Genomic DNA, 15,296 nt, shown 5'->3' with positions numbered 1-15,296 from the left:
AGCAAAAAGTGAATCTGAAGCACTTAGAAGAAAAGCTGAAGTGCAAGCATCTTTACACTTACTGCAACAGCAGAAAAACGCTGCAGCAGCCTTAGCCGAGGCAGAAGTTCTCACAAGGGCTGCCGAAGCTCAGTTTGCTGACATAGAAACCCAGATGTCACCCCTCAGCGCAAGCCAACGTACCCGTGAGTACATACAGTCACAAGCAACCATGTACACTGACCAGCAGTTCAATGACACACCAAGGCCATCATTGACTCCACCAGCAATAAGCAACTTTGATACTATGCAACACTGCAAGACTGAATCAGAACCTCAGAGTAGGAAGTCAAGTGGTCGCATGCTCAGAGACCAATCTGCCAACCTGACAAGAGTGCAAACGGATGCTGATGTACTCCCTCCTCAAGCAAATACAAGTCTGGATTATAGCAGAAAGACTTACAACAGAGGAGAACAAAGCAGACTTAGTCAAGTGCCTCATCAGCCTTACCAGCCGCAGCCATACCCTGAGTTTACACCCAGGAAGTATTCACCAGATGCAGCAAGAGCTACAGAGGTAGCAAGATTCCTGATGCGCCGTGAGATAGTGAGCGCTGGTCTCATGAAATTCGACGACCGTCCAGAAAACTACTGGGCCTGGAAGTCATCTTTCCTAAGCGGTACCCAAGACTTAGATCTGACAGACAGAGAAAAGCTTGATCTGCTCGTCAAATGGCTAGGACCAGAGTCCACTGAGCAAGCCCAAAGAATCAGATCAGTACATGTTCATGATGCAGCAGCAGGACTTGCAATGGTGTGGAGGAGACTAGAACACTGCTATGGATCACCTGAAGTGATTGAAGATGCTCTTCTGAAGAGGATAGAAAACTATCCAAGAATGACAAACAAAGACAATCAAAAGCTAAGAGGGTTTGGGGACCTACTCTTAGAAATAGAAGCCGCTAAGTCTAGTGGATACCTGCCAGGTCTATCATACTTAGATACAGCACGTGGAGTTGATCCCATAATCGAGAAACTTCCTTTCAACTTGCAGGAAAGGTGGGTCACTCAAGCATCAAGATACAAGAAAGAACATCGAGTCGCATTTCCACCATTTTCCTTCCTTGCTGAATTCATCGTAGACCAAGCTGAAACACGCAATGATCCAAGCTTTGCTTTCCTGAACAAGAGAACTGCAAGCTCCCCAAAGGTAGAGCAAAAACCTCCAACGCCTTACAAAGAACGCAAAGCAACAGTTTCTGTACGGAAGACAGAAGTCTCGCCTGAGTCTGCAGTCAATCAGGAAGACAACACAAGTAAGAAAGTTGAGCCAGACAAAATATGTCTAATCCACAACAAGCCACATCCACTAAGAAAATGTCGCAGTTTCAGAAGTAAGACGTTAGAAGAGCGCAAAGCTTACCTTAAAGACAATCACATTTGTTTCAGATGTTGCGCTTCAATTCAGCATCTTGCAAAAGACTGTACAAAAACAATAAAATGCACAGAGTGCAACAGTGACAAACACCTGTCAGCACTGCACCCAGGACCACCACCATGTAAACAAGAAGTTCCAGCAACTCAAGAAGATCATGGTGGGGAGCAAGGCGAGAGTACAACGCCAGCAGTAACCTCAAAGTGTACTGAGATCTGTACAGAGCAGGGCCGCCCCAGATCATGTTCCAAGATATGCTTAGTCAAGGTGTATCCTGCAGGCTTCAGAGAAAAAGCAATCAAGATGTACACAGTCTTGGATGAACAGAGTAACAGATCTCTGGCAAAAACAGAGTTCTTTGACCTCTTCGGTGACAAAGGAAGTCCAACTCCATACACCCTGAAGACTTGTTCTGGAGTTGTAGAGACAACAGGGAGAAGAGCAAACAACTACATCATTGAGTCATTAGATGGAAAGACAAAGGTGACTCTTCCTACCCTCATAGAATGTGATGAGATACCAGACGACAGGTCAGAGATCCCCACACCTGAAGTTGCTCGTCATCACCCCCATCTGGTGCGAATAGCAGATCAGATACCAGCGCTAGATCCAGATGCTGCAATCATCCTTCTACTTGGGAGAGATATCCTCAAAGTGCACAAAGTCAGAGAACAGTACAATGGGCCACACAATGCACCATTTGCACAACGCCTTGATCTCGGATGGGTCATCGTTGGAGAAGTATGTCTAGACGGACTCCACAAACCAGAAAAGGTGAATGTCTACAGAACACATCTGTTACAGAATGGTCGCACATCTTGTCTTTGCCCATGTACCAACAGTTTACACATTAAAGAGAGACTTGTTAACCCAACATGTCATCAGAGTATCCAGAGGTGCATGGAAGACTTAGCCTCAACTGGAGATACAGATGAACTGGGATGTAAGGTGTTTGAAAGAACACGAGACGACGACAAGCCAGCACCCTCTGTGGAAGATACTCTCTTCCTTGAGATCATGGACAGAGAAGTCTTCAGAGACAAATCAGGCAGCTGGGTAGCCCCTCTACCCTTCCGGTCACCACGCCATCGCCTTCCTGACAACAAAGTACAAGCAGAGAAACGCTTCACCTCGTTACAGCACATGCTACAAAGAAAGCCAAATATGAAGAAACACTTCCAAGCCTTCATGCAGAAGATCTTTGATAACGATCAAGCTGAAAGGGCACCACCACTACAAGAGAACCAAGAACACTGGTACTTACCAATATTTGGGGTGTACCATCCTCAGAAACCAGGCCAGATACGCGTAGTATTTGACTCTAGTGCGAAGCACAAAGGCATCTCACTAAATGATGTCCTTCTCAGCGGACCTGACCTGAACAATACACTCCTTGGAGTACTCATCAGGTTCAGAAAAGAACTCATAGCAGTGACAGCAGACGTACAACAGATGTTCTACTGTTTCCTTGTTCGTGAAGATCACAGAGACTACTTAAGGTTCCTGTGGTATGCAGACAATGACTTTAACAAAGAAATCACAGAGTACAGGATGAAGGTACATGTGTTTGGAAACAGCCCTTCTCCAGCTGTAGCTATCTACAACCTGAGACGAGCAGCACAGCAAGGTGAAAGACATGGTCAAGAAGCCACACAGTTCGTCATGAAGAACTTCTACGTAGATGATGGACTTGCTTCTTTCTCCAGCAACGAAGAAGCTATCAACGTCCTGAAAAGTACAAGAGAAATGTTGGCAGAATCCAACATAAGACTGAACAAGGTAGCTTCCAACAGCAACAGAGTCATGGAAGCATTTCCAATGGAAGACCGTGCTAAAGACCTCAAAGACTTGGATCTAGGAACAGAATCACCACCCTTGCAAAGAAGTCTTGGGATTAGTTGGGACCTGAAGACTGACAGTTTCACCTTCAGGGTCTCCAGAGAAGAGAAGCCATTCACAAAAAGAGGTGTCCTATCTACAGTCAACAGTCTTTACGACCCCCTTGGGTTCGTAGCACCCATCATCATGCAAGGTAAAGCTCTTTTGAGACAGATCACTACTGAGCAAGAACAAAGTGACTGGGACGTACCTCTACCTGAAGAGAAGGAAATGCAGTGGAAGTTGTGGAAAGACTCATTGTTAGAGCTTGAACAACTCAACATCCCTAGACCATACGTATCTGTTTCCTTGTCTGCTACAAAGAGAAGAGAAATATGCATATTCTCTGACGCCTCAACTATGGCTATCGCATCTGTCGCCTACCTTAGGGTAATAGACATTGAGGGACAAAGCCATGTCGGGTTCCTCATGGGAAAATCTAAGCTGGCTCCCAGACCGGCTCACACTGTCCCACGTCTAGAACTTTGTGCTGCTGTCTTAGCTGTAGAAATGGCAGACATGATTACAACAGAACTGGACATCGAGATCCATGCAATGAACTTTTATACAGACAGCAAGATTGTGTTAGGATATATTCACAATGCTTCAAGAAGATTTTATAGATACGTGGCCAACAGAGTGACACGTATCAGAAAGTCTACAAGTCGAGAACAGTGGCATCACATCAGCACGGACAAGAACCCAGCTGATCATGGGACAAGATTGGTGCCAGCCACTGCACTCAAGCAAACTAACTGGTTTGTAGGTCCATCCTTTCTTCATAAACCAGAAACCAAAAAAACTACTCAGGTAGAGACCTTTCAGCTCATAGAACCAGATCAAGACAAAGAGGTAAGACCTCAAGTGACAGTTTGTAGGACTATAGTTACAAGAGACAGTCTGGGCGCTCATAGATTTGAAAGGTTTTCCAGCTGGAAGTCGCTGACCCGTGCAATCGGAAAACTTATCTGTCTAGCCAGATCCTCCTGCAGAGCTACCAATACTGATCAGCATAGCAACGGCCACCTTGAACAAGCCAAGGTCACGATCATCAGATGCATCCAGCAGGAAGTCTTTAAAGAAGAAATCCAAGGCCTTCTGAAAAAGGAGGAGATTTCTCAACACAATTCGCTCAAGGACTTGTACACCAGGCAATGGAAACAAGTTCAAAGTCTTGCGGACATTTTCTGGAAGAGGTGGAGACAGGAATACCTGGTGATCTTCCAGCCATGCAAGAAATGGCAAGATGACAAACCCAATTTACAAGTTGGAGACGTTGTCTTACTGAAAGACTCTCAGGCCCACAGGAACGAGTGGCCTATTGGACTCATTGTGGGGACTGATCCTAGTAGTGATGCTAGAGTTAGAAAGGTTGAAGTTAGGATTGTTAGACAGGGCATTCCCAAAGTGTATGCAAGGCCAATTTCTGAAGTAGTTTTACTCCTGTCCAAGGGTTAGTGGCATAACAAAAAGTATGCCAGGTGGGGAGTGTGCTGCCTTCGCAATGTATTTTACATGCTTGGCACTCAGCAGGGTCTGTTCCTTTAAGACCCTCCATTTTCTTGAAGCCTAGAGGCGGGCCTTCTCTCTAAAGCATAGGGCTAGCTCCGGCACGTCTCATTCATTCCAGCTCCAGCCACCACAGTGACCAGATCCACAGGACTTCTTAAAGCTAATACAGACTGCAAATCTGATAAATACCAAAGCCTGTGAGTAAGGAATTGCTAGTTATCTTGTGTAGAGAGATGCTAGGCATTTGTAGATAGATAATGTGTGTTTTCAGTGTGTAGTAAGTGAGCACATGTTAGACTATCTATGTATTAGCTATGCATAATGTAAGGCACTTGAATAGCCATGCTTATATCTGTCTTTCATATGTTTGTTTTACAGTTTTACCGCACTTTCATTATATCTCAGTAAAGATTACATCAGTTAAGCAAACCAGCGTGTCTTTCCTTGAGATTCGGTATAAACTTGATGTGAAGCTGTGTCCACGAGACAGCGGAGACATTAAAGGTACGTTCGCATGGGCTGATTTATTTGCGGGTTTCCCACTGCGTATTTGAAAGGGGACGGGCTCTTCTCGGGTGTCCGCAGCAGATTTTCCGCAGCGTAAATTCCCCAGCGGAAAATCTGCCGCGGACAGCCGAGAAGAGCCCGCCTCCTTTCAAATACGCAGCAGGAAACCCGCAAATAAATCCGCCTGTGTGAACGTACCCTTACACTTAGTAGGGAAATTCTGCAGTAAATCTACAGCATTTCTACATCATAAACTGACAAGCTGTAGATTTAAAATCCGCATCATAGGTCAAAAGACACGAATGGACAAGACTACTACAAATCCAATCCACATGGCTGCTACTGTAATACGCCGTGGACTGTGTAAGTGAATCTGCTGCAGAAAGTGGACAGAATTTCTGGCCCATGTGAACAAACCCCAAACTTTCTTCTGTACTTTTGGGTCTTGCTGCTGATCCACAGATAATCCACAGCAAAATCTGCTACTTTAGGATTTGCTTGGGAATTACTTTTTCAGAATTTCTTCCAGAAAGTGACTGTGGATTTAAAAATCTGTTGTAAAAGTAATTTAATTAAAATAAAAATGTAACTAATTGATGAGAGAAGAACCTGAAGTTATGGACAATTCTGCACATTCATTGATACTGAAGGTTACACATTCCTGCGAGCATTTCTATAATTAAAAACCTGCGTTGTGCCCTGACCGATCTTTAACCCTTATGAGCTCCGCCCTAGGGATTCCAGGTACATAGATGACTGAGGGCTGCGTAGTGCAGCTGTCAATCAGGGGTCCTAGCAGGACAGTGCGGCTTCTATACAGTGCATTACACATTCCTAATCATTCCCCCCCCCCCTCCTTAAACTTTCAGTGTCAACAACACAAAGGCCATTAGATAAACCGTCCCAACTTCCCTTATCTCCGATTACTGTAAAACTGTGTCTCCTGCAAAACTGGCAACTTTCCCAAAGTGTCAGCAGCCAATTACAGTGCGGTAACATGCCCTGCAAGAGAGCCGAGGGATTAAGCTTAAAAGGATCCACTTTCCTCAACCAAGTTTCTGCCTTTAGATAAAAACGTATTAAATGTATTGAGTTCATAAGAAGATAAATAGTTCATATTAACCCCTCTGAGCACAGATATAGATCCAGTAGAAGCTCCTGAGTATGTAATTGCCCACCGCCCCCCCCCCCCCAACCTAACCGACGATGATGCTGTATATAATGATTTCATAATATATATTAAGACAGTGAAATATTAAAAGGGAAACTGACAGCAGGTTCACCCACACTAAACCCAATAGACTGTTATAGAGCGTGTGAACCCGATTAAAATGATCTAGAACTGACCCTGACCGGTGCCTCGATTTGGGAGATTCAGGGTGTATTAGCCTCCATTGCTAAAAAATAAATGTCATCTTTTGTGTCAAGGAGGCGGGACCTGACATATTCCAAAGCAAAATGAGTCAGCTCACCCTTCCATAGTTCACTTAAAGGAGTAGTCCAGTGGTGATTCAGTGGTGAACAACTTATCCCCTATCCTAAGGATAGGGGATAAGTTTGAGATCCCGGAGGTCCGACCGCTGGGGCCCCCTGCGATCTCCCGTACGGAGCCCCGACAGCCCGCGGGAAGGGGGCGTGTCGACCTCCGCACGAAGCTGCGGCCGACACGCCCCCTCAATACAACTCTATGGCAGAGCCGAAGCGCTGCCTTCGGCAATCTCCGGCTCTGCCATAGAGATGTATTGAGGGGGTGTGTCGGCCGCCGCTTCGTGCGGAAGTCAACACCCGCTATCTGGCCGGAGAGCGGTCGGACCCCTCGCGATCTCAAACTTATCCCCTATCCTTAGGATAGGGGATAAGTTTTTCACCACTGGACTACCCCTTTAAAGGCACAGGATCATATCCAATGGAAGCAAGGTTAGTTGCTGTGCCGGTTCCCAGTTAGATGCACTCCAAGGGAAAAGTCAGGTTTCCAGTTTCCGTAGAAACCGTAAGTTTATTTAAATCCATTAAAAATAGTGCAAAAACATAATAGTGTCCAGATAAAAGCCAAATGAAACACCACTGGCGTTTCATTTGGCTTTTATCTGGACACTATTATGTTTTTGCACTTTTTTTTCATGGATTTAAATAAACTAACTTTTTACGGAAGCTGGAAACCTGACTTTTTCCTTGGAGGGACCTGCCATACCCAGCATCCCTGCCTGCACCCTCTCTGCCCACCATGAGAATATTCATGGACCCCTTCGGCAAAGTGGGCAGGCATATGGGACGGAGCCCTGTCTATATAAGGTCTCACAGCTTACAAAGTAAATCAGAGCAAAAACCGGGCCATGAGGGGGGGGAAGAACAATCTGTAGAGCTCGGAGACAGGATTGTGTGGAGGCAAAAAAATAATAATATCTGCTGCACTGAAAGTTCCCAAAAGCATGGTGACCTCCATAATTCTGACTGGCCACCCCACCAAATTAAGTAATCGTGGGAGGTGACCAAGAACCCTAAAAATGTATCTTTCATTTTTAAAATGTTAAATGGTAAACTACCATGGTGAAAAAATCTAAAACAGTATACTTACCACTTTCCTGTCAGTCTAAGCTAATATTTTTCTAATTTAAAAGTCAGAGAGGAGTCGGCACAAAACCACCTCTCGTTTGTGCAGGTGACCTGCCAGCATGCCACAGCCGGAAAACAATCCAAGAAGATACAGATGGTCACAGCAACAAATGCCAGAGGTCCGGTATTCAAAAGCAGGCTTCAACTTTTATTTGCACCACAATTAAACGCAGAGAAAAATAGAAAGAAAAACAAGCTCTCCGCCATATGTTCAGTGAAGATCGGAGGACTCGTAAAGCTATCAGGAAGCACGGAACAGTAGACCAAGCCGCATTCTTGGTATAGGTAGATACATAGAAAAAATAGGTGCAAAATCCAGCTCCCCAAAATGATTTAGGTTAAAAGTTCCAAATTTATTATAACATGATTAAAATGAAAATATTTAAAAAAAAGGTGAGTTAGAAGCGAAGCAGAAAAACAGACGAGTTTCGAATCGTCCGGTTCTTAGTCATGCCATGACTAATAATCGGACGGTACGAAATGTGTCGGCGTGTAACTTACTTTTTTCTTTTTCCATTTTAATCATGTTGGAATACATTTTGGACTTTTAACCTAAATCATTTTAGGGGAATAATGATTATTATAATTATATTAATAATAAATAATACTGAAAAACAAGCTCACTGCCATATGTTCAGTGGAGATCGGAGGACTTGTAAAGTTATTAGGAAGGACAGAACAGTAGACCAAGCCGCATTCTTGGTATAGGTAGATACATAGGAAAAAATAGGTGCAAAATCCAGCTCCCCAAAATTATTTAGGTTAAAAGCCCCAAATTTATTCCAACATGATGAAAATGAAAAAAATAAAATTAAAAGAGAGTTAAAAGTGAAGCAGAAATGCCGACGAGTTTCAAACCATTCGGTTCTTAGTCATGCCATGACTAAGAACAGGACAGTTCGAAATGCGTCAGAGTTTCTACTTCGCTTTTAACTCACTTTTATTTTTTATTTATTTTTTTAATCATGTTGGGATACATTTTGAACTTTTAACCTAAATAATTTTGGGGAACTGGATTCTGCACCTATTTTTTCTATGCAATAAAAGTTGAAGCCTGCTTTTGAATACCGGACCTCTGGCGTTTGTGGCTGTAACTTCTTTAATTCACTTATTCTATTCTTCTTGCTCTGGTGATGGCATGTTAACAACAAGGAGGTCGCTAGTGCCACCAAGGACTGATCACTAATGCCAGAGCCGAAAGAACAGACACCAGCGGGGGTGTGAAGAACTGTTGGCGTAGGAGCAGAATGGTGATTATTATTCTTATTTAAACTGTATTATTTTTAATAATGATTATAATTATATTAATAACAAATACTGAAAATATCATTTTTTTTATTATTATTATTTATTATGATTATAATTTATTAATTATAACTATTAATAACAAAAACAACAACAACTAGTACTTTACTTATTTTACATTATTACTTTTATTTATTTTTTTTTTTTTTGGGAGAAGCCCTCTAAGAAACTTTTTTCTTTTTTTTAACAGAATCTTTCTGGTTCAGATGAGCATCTAGCTCAATGTTTACCAACCAGCGTGCCTCCAGCTGTTGCAAAGCTACAACTCCCAGCATGCCCGGACAGCCAAAGGCTGTCCGGGCATGCTGGGAGTTGTAGCTTTGCAACAGCTGGAGGCACACTGGTTGGAAAACACTCAACTAGCGGCTGAAAGGTCAAACCGTAACAATATATAATCCATACGTCATACATACACGGAGTAGACGTGATCCAGTTTACGTACCTCATCCCTAATATCTTCCTGCTGCTGGGCTGAAAATATTTCCATTGCTGAAATAAGCCGCATCATAAGCTCGTCTACCGATGTGTTACCTGTCAAAACAGTGAATTATCCAATTTCAGTATGGCGGTAGAATTAGGCAATAATACGGCTGTGAACTATAAATGAATCTTGTCAGCTGCACTTGCTGCTAAGGCCCTGTTCACATCTGGCTCAGAGTCTCATTACTGCAGAAAAAGGGATCCCGATGGATTCAATAGATTTTAATGGTGTCCGTCAGGTTTTCATCTAGTGTCTGTTTATTCGAGCTACCAAAAAATAAAAAAAAATAAAGTTTTTTTCCCCACCGGCTCATGTCTCGCTATTTGAACGATTCTGCGAGCAGATGTGAACACAGCCTTAGAGTTGTGTCATCTCTTTTAAACGGATCCTAAAAAACGGATGACAAACTGATGCATATAGAACGTTCTTCCGTTTCCTTCCATCACCATAGACTTCAACAGAAAAAGAAAACAAACTGGACGTGCCATTTATGTTTGTTCTCCGTTCTTTAAAGGCTATGTTCACACTTCCGGAATGTCTGCATGGAAAATCTCTGTGCGGACATTTTGGAGAGTGCGGGTGCCGGAATATTATGTCGACGCCAAGACCACATGGGAATGATTCCGTTCAGTCTCCGCACAAAGAACGAACGTGTTCCTTCTTTGTGCGGACACAGAAAATGTTATTGCCGTGCTGGGAACATCTGGCACGGATATTCCGCCGTGTGAACAGAGCAGCAGAATTCAACGGGACTCCGCTGCAGCGGAATTTCCCTTCAGACATTCCAAGCGGAATTTCGCACAAAAATTCCGATGTGTGAAACTAGCCTTAGAGGAGGTAAGTACAAGCATTTTTTTTTTTAAATGTTAAAGCTCCACAAGGTAGAAAAAACTGTGGCATTCAACCTGGGGAGACTTAAATAAGATCTAGAATACAGCTGACAGGGAGACTGCTGTTTCATGTGGCACAACGCACATCAGAGACAGAGGAAGTGTGTTGTGCCGCATGAAACGGCAGTCTCCCTCTCAGCTGTGTTCTAGATAATGTTACCCATTCCACGGTGAGTACTTCTGAGCGCACTTTATACTAGGAAAGCAGGACTATGACGTAGATTTAGGATTAGGATCGCACCAGAGACGAAAAAAATGCTTTTCACCAAAGTGTTGGGATTGGGCTCCCTGCACCTGTTTAATGCTGCCTGTGGTTTGACCAAAACGACAGTGGGGACAGGTTCCCTTCCCTATAAAGGGATATTCTGGGAAACTGAACTTCTAAAACTGATAAGTGTCTGATCGCTGGGACCCCTGTAAAGTTACTTGTCCTCGGCACACCTCGAACTTCCTGGAATTTCCATGGGGACATTCCAAGTGGAATTTCACATGGAAATTCAGATGTGTTAACCTAGCCTTAGAAACAGGTAAGTAACAGAGTTTTCTTTTTTTTTTTTTATCGTTAAAGCACCACAAGGTAGACAAACCTGTGGCACTCCCCATGGAGAGACTTAAATAAGGAGTTCTGTGGGTCACATGATCTAGAACACAGCTGACAGGGAGACTGCTGTTTCGTGCGGCACATCAGAGACAGAGGAAGTGCGTTGTGCCGCACAAAACAGCAGTCTCCCTCTCAGCTGTGTTCTAGATAATGTGACCCATTCCATGGTGAGTACTTCTGAGCGCACATCAAACAACCAAAGCGGGACTAGGACGTATATTTACGTCCAATATCCTGAATGTATAACTGTATAAGCGGCGGTTCAAATGCGAACCTACCCTATTGTATCAGTAAAGCTGACCTTGCTAAACCATTCCCTTCTCTCATTTTTTTTCTTCTGGTAAATGTTAACAGGTTCTAACAAGCAGCCAAGGCTTTAATGTCTGCAAACATCCAATCCTGGAATCCCACCAGAGTTATGAAAGGTTACACACCTGGATTCCCAGCCCAGAGTTTCACACCAGATTAGCGTGCGGCAGGTTAAGTGTTACCGAGAGTTTAGAGCCAAGTTTCCCAACCAATGTGCCTCCAGCTGTTGCAAAACTACAACTCCTAGCATGCCCGGACAGCCAACGGCTGTCCGGGCAATGCTTGGAGTTGTAGTTTTGCAATAGCTGGCGGTCCACAGTCTGGACATCATTGCAGTGTTTTTTCAACAAGTGTGCCTCCAGCTGTTGCAAAATTACCACTCCCAGCACTGGAGGCACGCTGGTTAGGCAACACTGGTTTAGAAGATTTCAAGAATCAGAATTCTGCTTAGTCCAGTATTGTATTACTGGTGACTTGTCACCAGCAATGGGTCAGAAGGTGATCTAGCCACCAGTTCACACTCTGCAAAGGGTGCACAGAGTTATGGTCCTGCACTGACTCCTCTGTAGGAAGGAACAGGCTAAATGATTAATAAGTGTAAGTCCTCATGGCCCGGAGGATTCTTGGAGAGAGCAGAGAATAATTAACCTGGTGCTAAGTCTGCGAGGTCAGGAAAGAAGAATTATTTCAGTTTTAAATGTTAATTTTCTGGTGACATTTTCTACTTGTTCAAAGGTTACATAACTTAAGCATGCATAAAAGGATTTCATTCCGAGAATAGCGATACAGAAAGTTCAACTTTTCTTATTTTCTTTTTTAATAATCCTAGCAGTAGTAAAAAAAAAAAAAAAAAAAAAAAAAAAAATGACACACTGTAAATATCTAGGTCAAGCATTAGCTTTAGAGGAGTTACATATAACAACCTTAATGTTAAAGGGGTACTCAGTTGAAAAACTTTTCTTTTTTTTAAATCAACTGGTGCCAGAAAGTTAAACAGATGTGTAAATGACGTCTATTAAAAAAATCTTAATCCTTCCAGTACTTATTAGCTGCTGAATACTACATAGGAAATTCTTTTCTTTTTGGAACACAGTGCTCTCTGCTGACATCATGACCACAGTGCTCTCTGCTGACATCTCTGTCCATTTTAGGAACTGTCCAGAGCAGCATATGTTTGCTATGGGGATTTTCTCCGACTCTGGACAGTTCTATAAAATGCACAGAGATGTCAGCAGAGAGCACTGTGGTAAAGAATTTCCTCTGTAGTATTCAGCAGCTAATAAGTACTGGAAGGATTAAGATTTTTTTTATAGAAGTAATTTACAAATCTGTTTAACTTTCTGGCCCCAGTTGATAAAAAAAAAAAAAAAAGGTGAGTACTCCTTTAAAGCTTTTAAACAGGGGCAGCATAAAACAGGTGCAGGGAGTGTAATGCAGACACAGTAAAGTTTCCTGTAAAACGCATTATTAAAATAAAAAAAAAATAAAAAAATTTGTTAGGGTTCAGGGTATCTAGTCATTGGGGCAGGTCCAAGCAGCTCTACTCCGCTATACCCCCACTAGGTAACTATTTCTCTGAAATGCCAAAACATTAAAGGGGTACTGTGGCAAAGAAGCATATATATATATATATATTTATTTTTTATCAACATGCCGAGGCTGCCTGCATTAAAAAAAAACATAGTAAACCTTTATTTACCTCCTGCACTCCTACAGGGCCTCCACTATCACTGCCCCAGCCTCCATTGTGATCCTCTTCATGGTTCTGCGGCCCAGGACGTCACAGTGCAGCTCAGTGAATCGCTGGCTGCAGCCATGTTCACCCTTGGCCAGTGACTGGCTAAAAGGCAACATAACATATTGGGACTGGGCATCAGGAAGAAGATCAGGGCCTGGGCTCTATACAGCACATTGCCGCTCAACCAACCACTTGCCGAGGCGGGACACCGATGTGCGTAACGACTCACTGAGCTGCACTGTGAAGTCTCCAGCCCAAGAACCAGGAAGACGATCGCACCAGAGACCAGGGCAGCGTTACTAGAGGTATCGGTAGAGCACAAGAGATAAGTAATAAAAAATATAAATATATATGCTTTTCACCAAAGTGTATGGATTGGGCTCCCTGCACCTGTTTAATGCTGCCTGTGGTTTGAACAAAATAACAGTGGTGACAGGTTCCCTATAAAGTTGTATTCTGGGAAACTGAACTTCTCAAACTGATAAGTGTCTGATCGCTGGGACCCCCGTTTAGTTACTTGTCCTCAGCACACCCCGACCTTCCTGGACGAGCGCAAGTGACGGCCCGATCAGCCAATTACCGGTTGCAGTGGGATATCGGTGATTGGCTGAGTGGGCCGCCACTTGCACTTGTCCAGGAAGGTGGGGGACAGGAACGTAAACAGGGCCCTGTACAGGAGATCGTGTGTGTGTGTGGTGGATCCTGTCAATAGGGGAGAAGTGTCTGATATGTTTTGTTCCCAGGACTATGCCTTTAAAGGGTTACTCCGGTGGAAAACAATCTTTTTAAAAATCAACTGGTGCCAGATTTGTAAATAACTTCTATTTAAAAATCTTAATCTTTCCATCTTTCCAGTACTTATCAGCTGCTGTATGCTCCAGAGGAAGTTCTTTTCTTTATGAGTTTCTTTTCTGTCTGACCACAGTGCTCTCTGGTGACACCTTTGTCCATGTCAGGAACTGTCCAGAGTGGGATAGGTTTCATATGGGAGTTTGCTCCTGTTCTGGACAGTTCCTGACAAGGACAGAGGTGTCAGCAGGAGAGCACTGTGGTTAGACTGGAAAGAACTACTCAACTTCCTGTGGTGCATACAGCAGCTGATAAGTACTGGAAGGATTAAGATTTTTTTTTACTAAAAGTAAGTTACAAATCTGTTTAACTTTTTGGCACCAGTTGATTTAAAAAAATTGTTTTCCACCGGAGAACCGATTTAAGACTGAAAACACAGAAGGTTTTTTTTTTTTTTTTTAAGCCAAAACCAAAAGTGGATCCAGCAGGAAGAAGTTCTTCTGATTTTGGCTTGAAAAAACAAAAACAAAAGACTCATAAAATCTAATTCAAGCCTAAACTGATTTTAAAGGGGTACTCCGGCCCTAAGACATCTTATAAGATGTCTGACCGCGGAGCACTCACCTCTTTGAGCTGCACGCCTTGCTGCCAGCTCACAAACTGCCAGGTGCCGACCACGGGGCCGGAGTATCGTGACGTGACGTCATTACTCAGTATAGTCTAAAGTTCATATAAAAGTTATAGGGAGAACACACTATATTGCGATTAATATTCCGACACCTTCATACATAACATAGAAATACTTCACCTTGGATAACATTAAGCACTTCATTAGATGATCTTTTCCCCATTATAATTAGAAAAAGTGGAAACTGATCGGTCTTCTGTGATCGGATGGTCTGTGCTACAACACTGCCAAAATGTCGGGTACACAACGTGAGGAACCTGTCAATAAAACAGAAAAAATATGAAATCCCATTTATCATACGTACATCCATGTTCTGTGACTTTGAAAAACTAGACTGTAATCTACCAAACAAACTTCTTTGTTTGATAGATTACAGTCTAGATGGCAGTGGCATACCATAGGTTAAAGGGGTATTCCAGTGAGAAACAATTTTTTTCATATCAACCGGCTCCAGAAAGTTAAACAGATTTGTAAATTACTTCTATTAAAAAAAAAAATCTTAATCCTACCAGTACTTATCAGCTTCTGAAGTTGAGTTGTTCTTTTCAGTCTGACCACAGTGCTCTCTGCT

The 15,296-nt window shown here is 43.0% G+C and overlaps 1 protein-coding gene across 1 annotated transcript in view; it reads right to left on the bottom strand.

Moving 5' to 3' along the window:
• Positions 1-15,296, bottom strand: part of FAF1 (Fas associated factor 1) — a 295,823-nt gene that overhangs the window by 57,651 nt on the left and 222,876 nt on the right. Inside the window, exons 14-15 of the mRNA XM_056532377.1 lie at positions 14,846-14,982; positions 9,672-9,760 (exon numbers count right to left, since the gene is read on the bottom strand). Coding sequence (XP_056388352.1) covers positions 9,672-9,760; positions 14,846-14,982 — 226 coding nt within the window. The remainder of the gene's footprint in view (positions 1-9,671; positions 9,761-14,845; positions 14,983-15,296) is intronic.

This window comes from Hyla sarda, chromosome 7 (genome assembly GCF_029499605.1).
Source record: "Hyla sarda isolate aHylSar1 chromosome 7, aHylSar1.hap1, whole genome shotgun sequence".
Taxonomy (NCBI): domain Eukaryota; kingdom Metazoa; phylum Chordata; class Amphibia; order Anura; family Hylidae; genus Hyla; species Hyla sarda.
The sequence above is the reverse complement of the archived record's forward strand: the minus strand, read 5'-3'. Positions and strand labels throughout refer to the sequence as shown.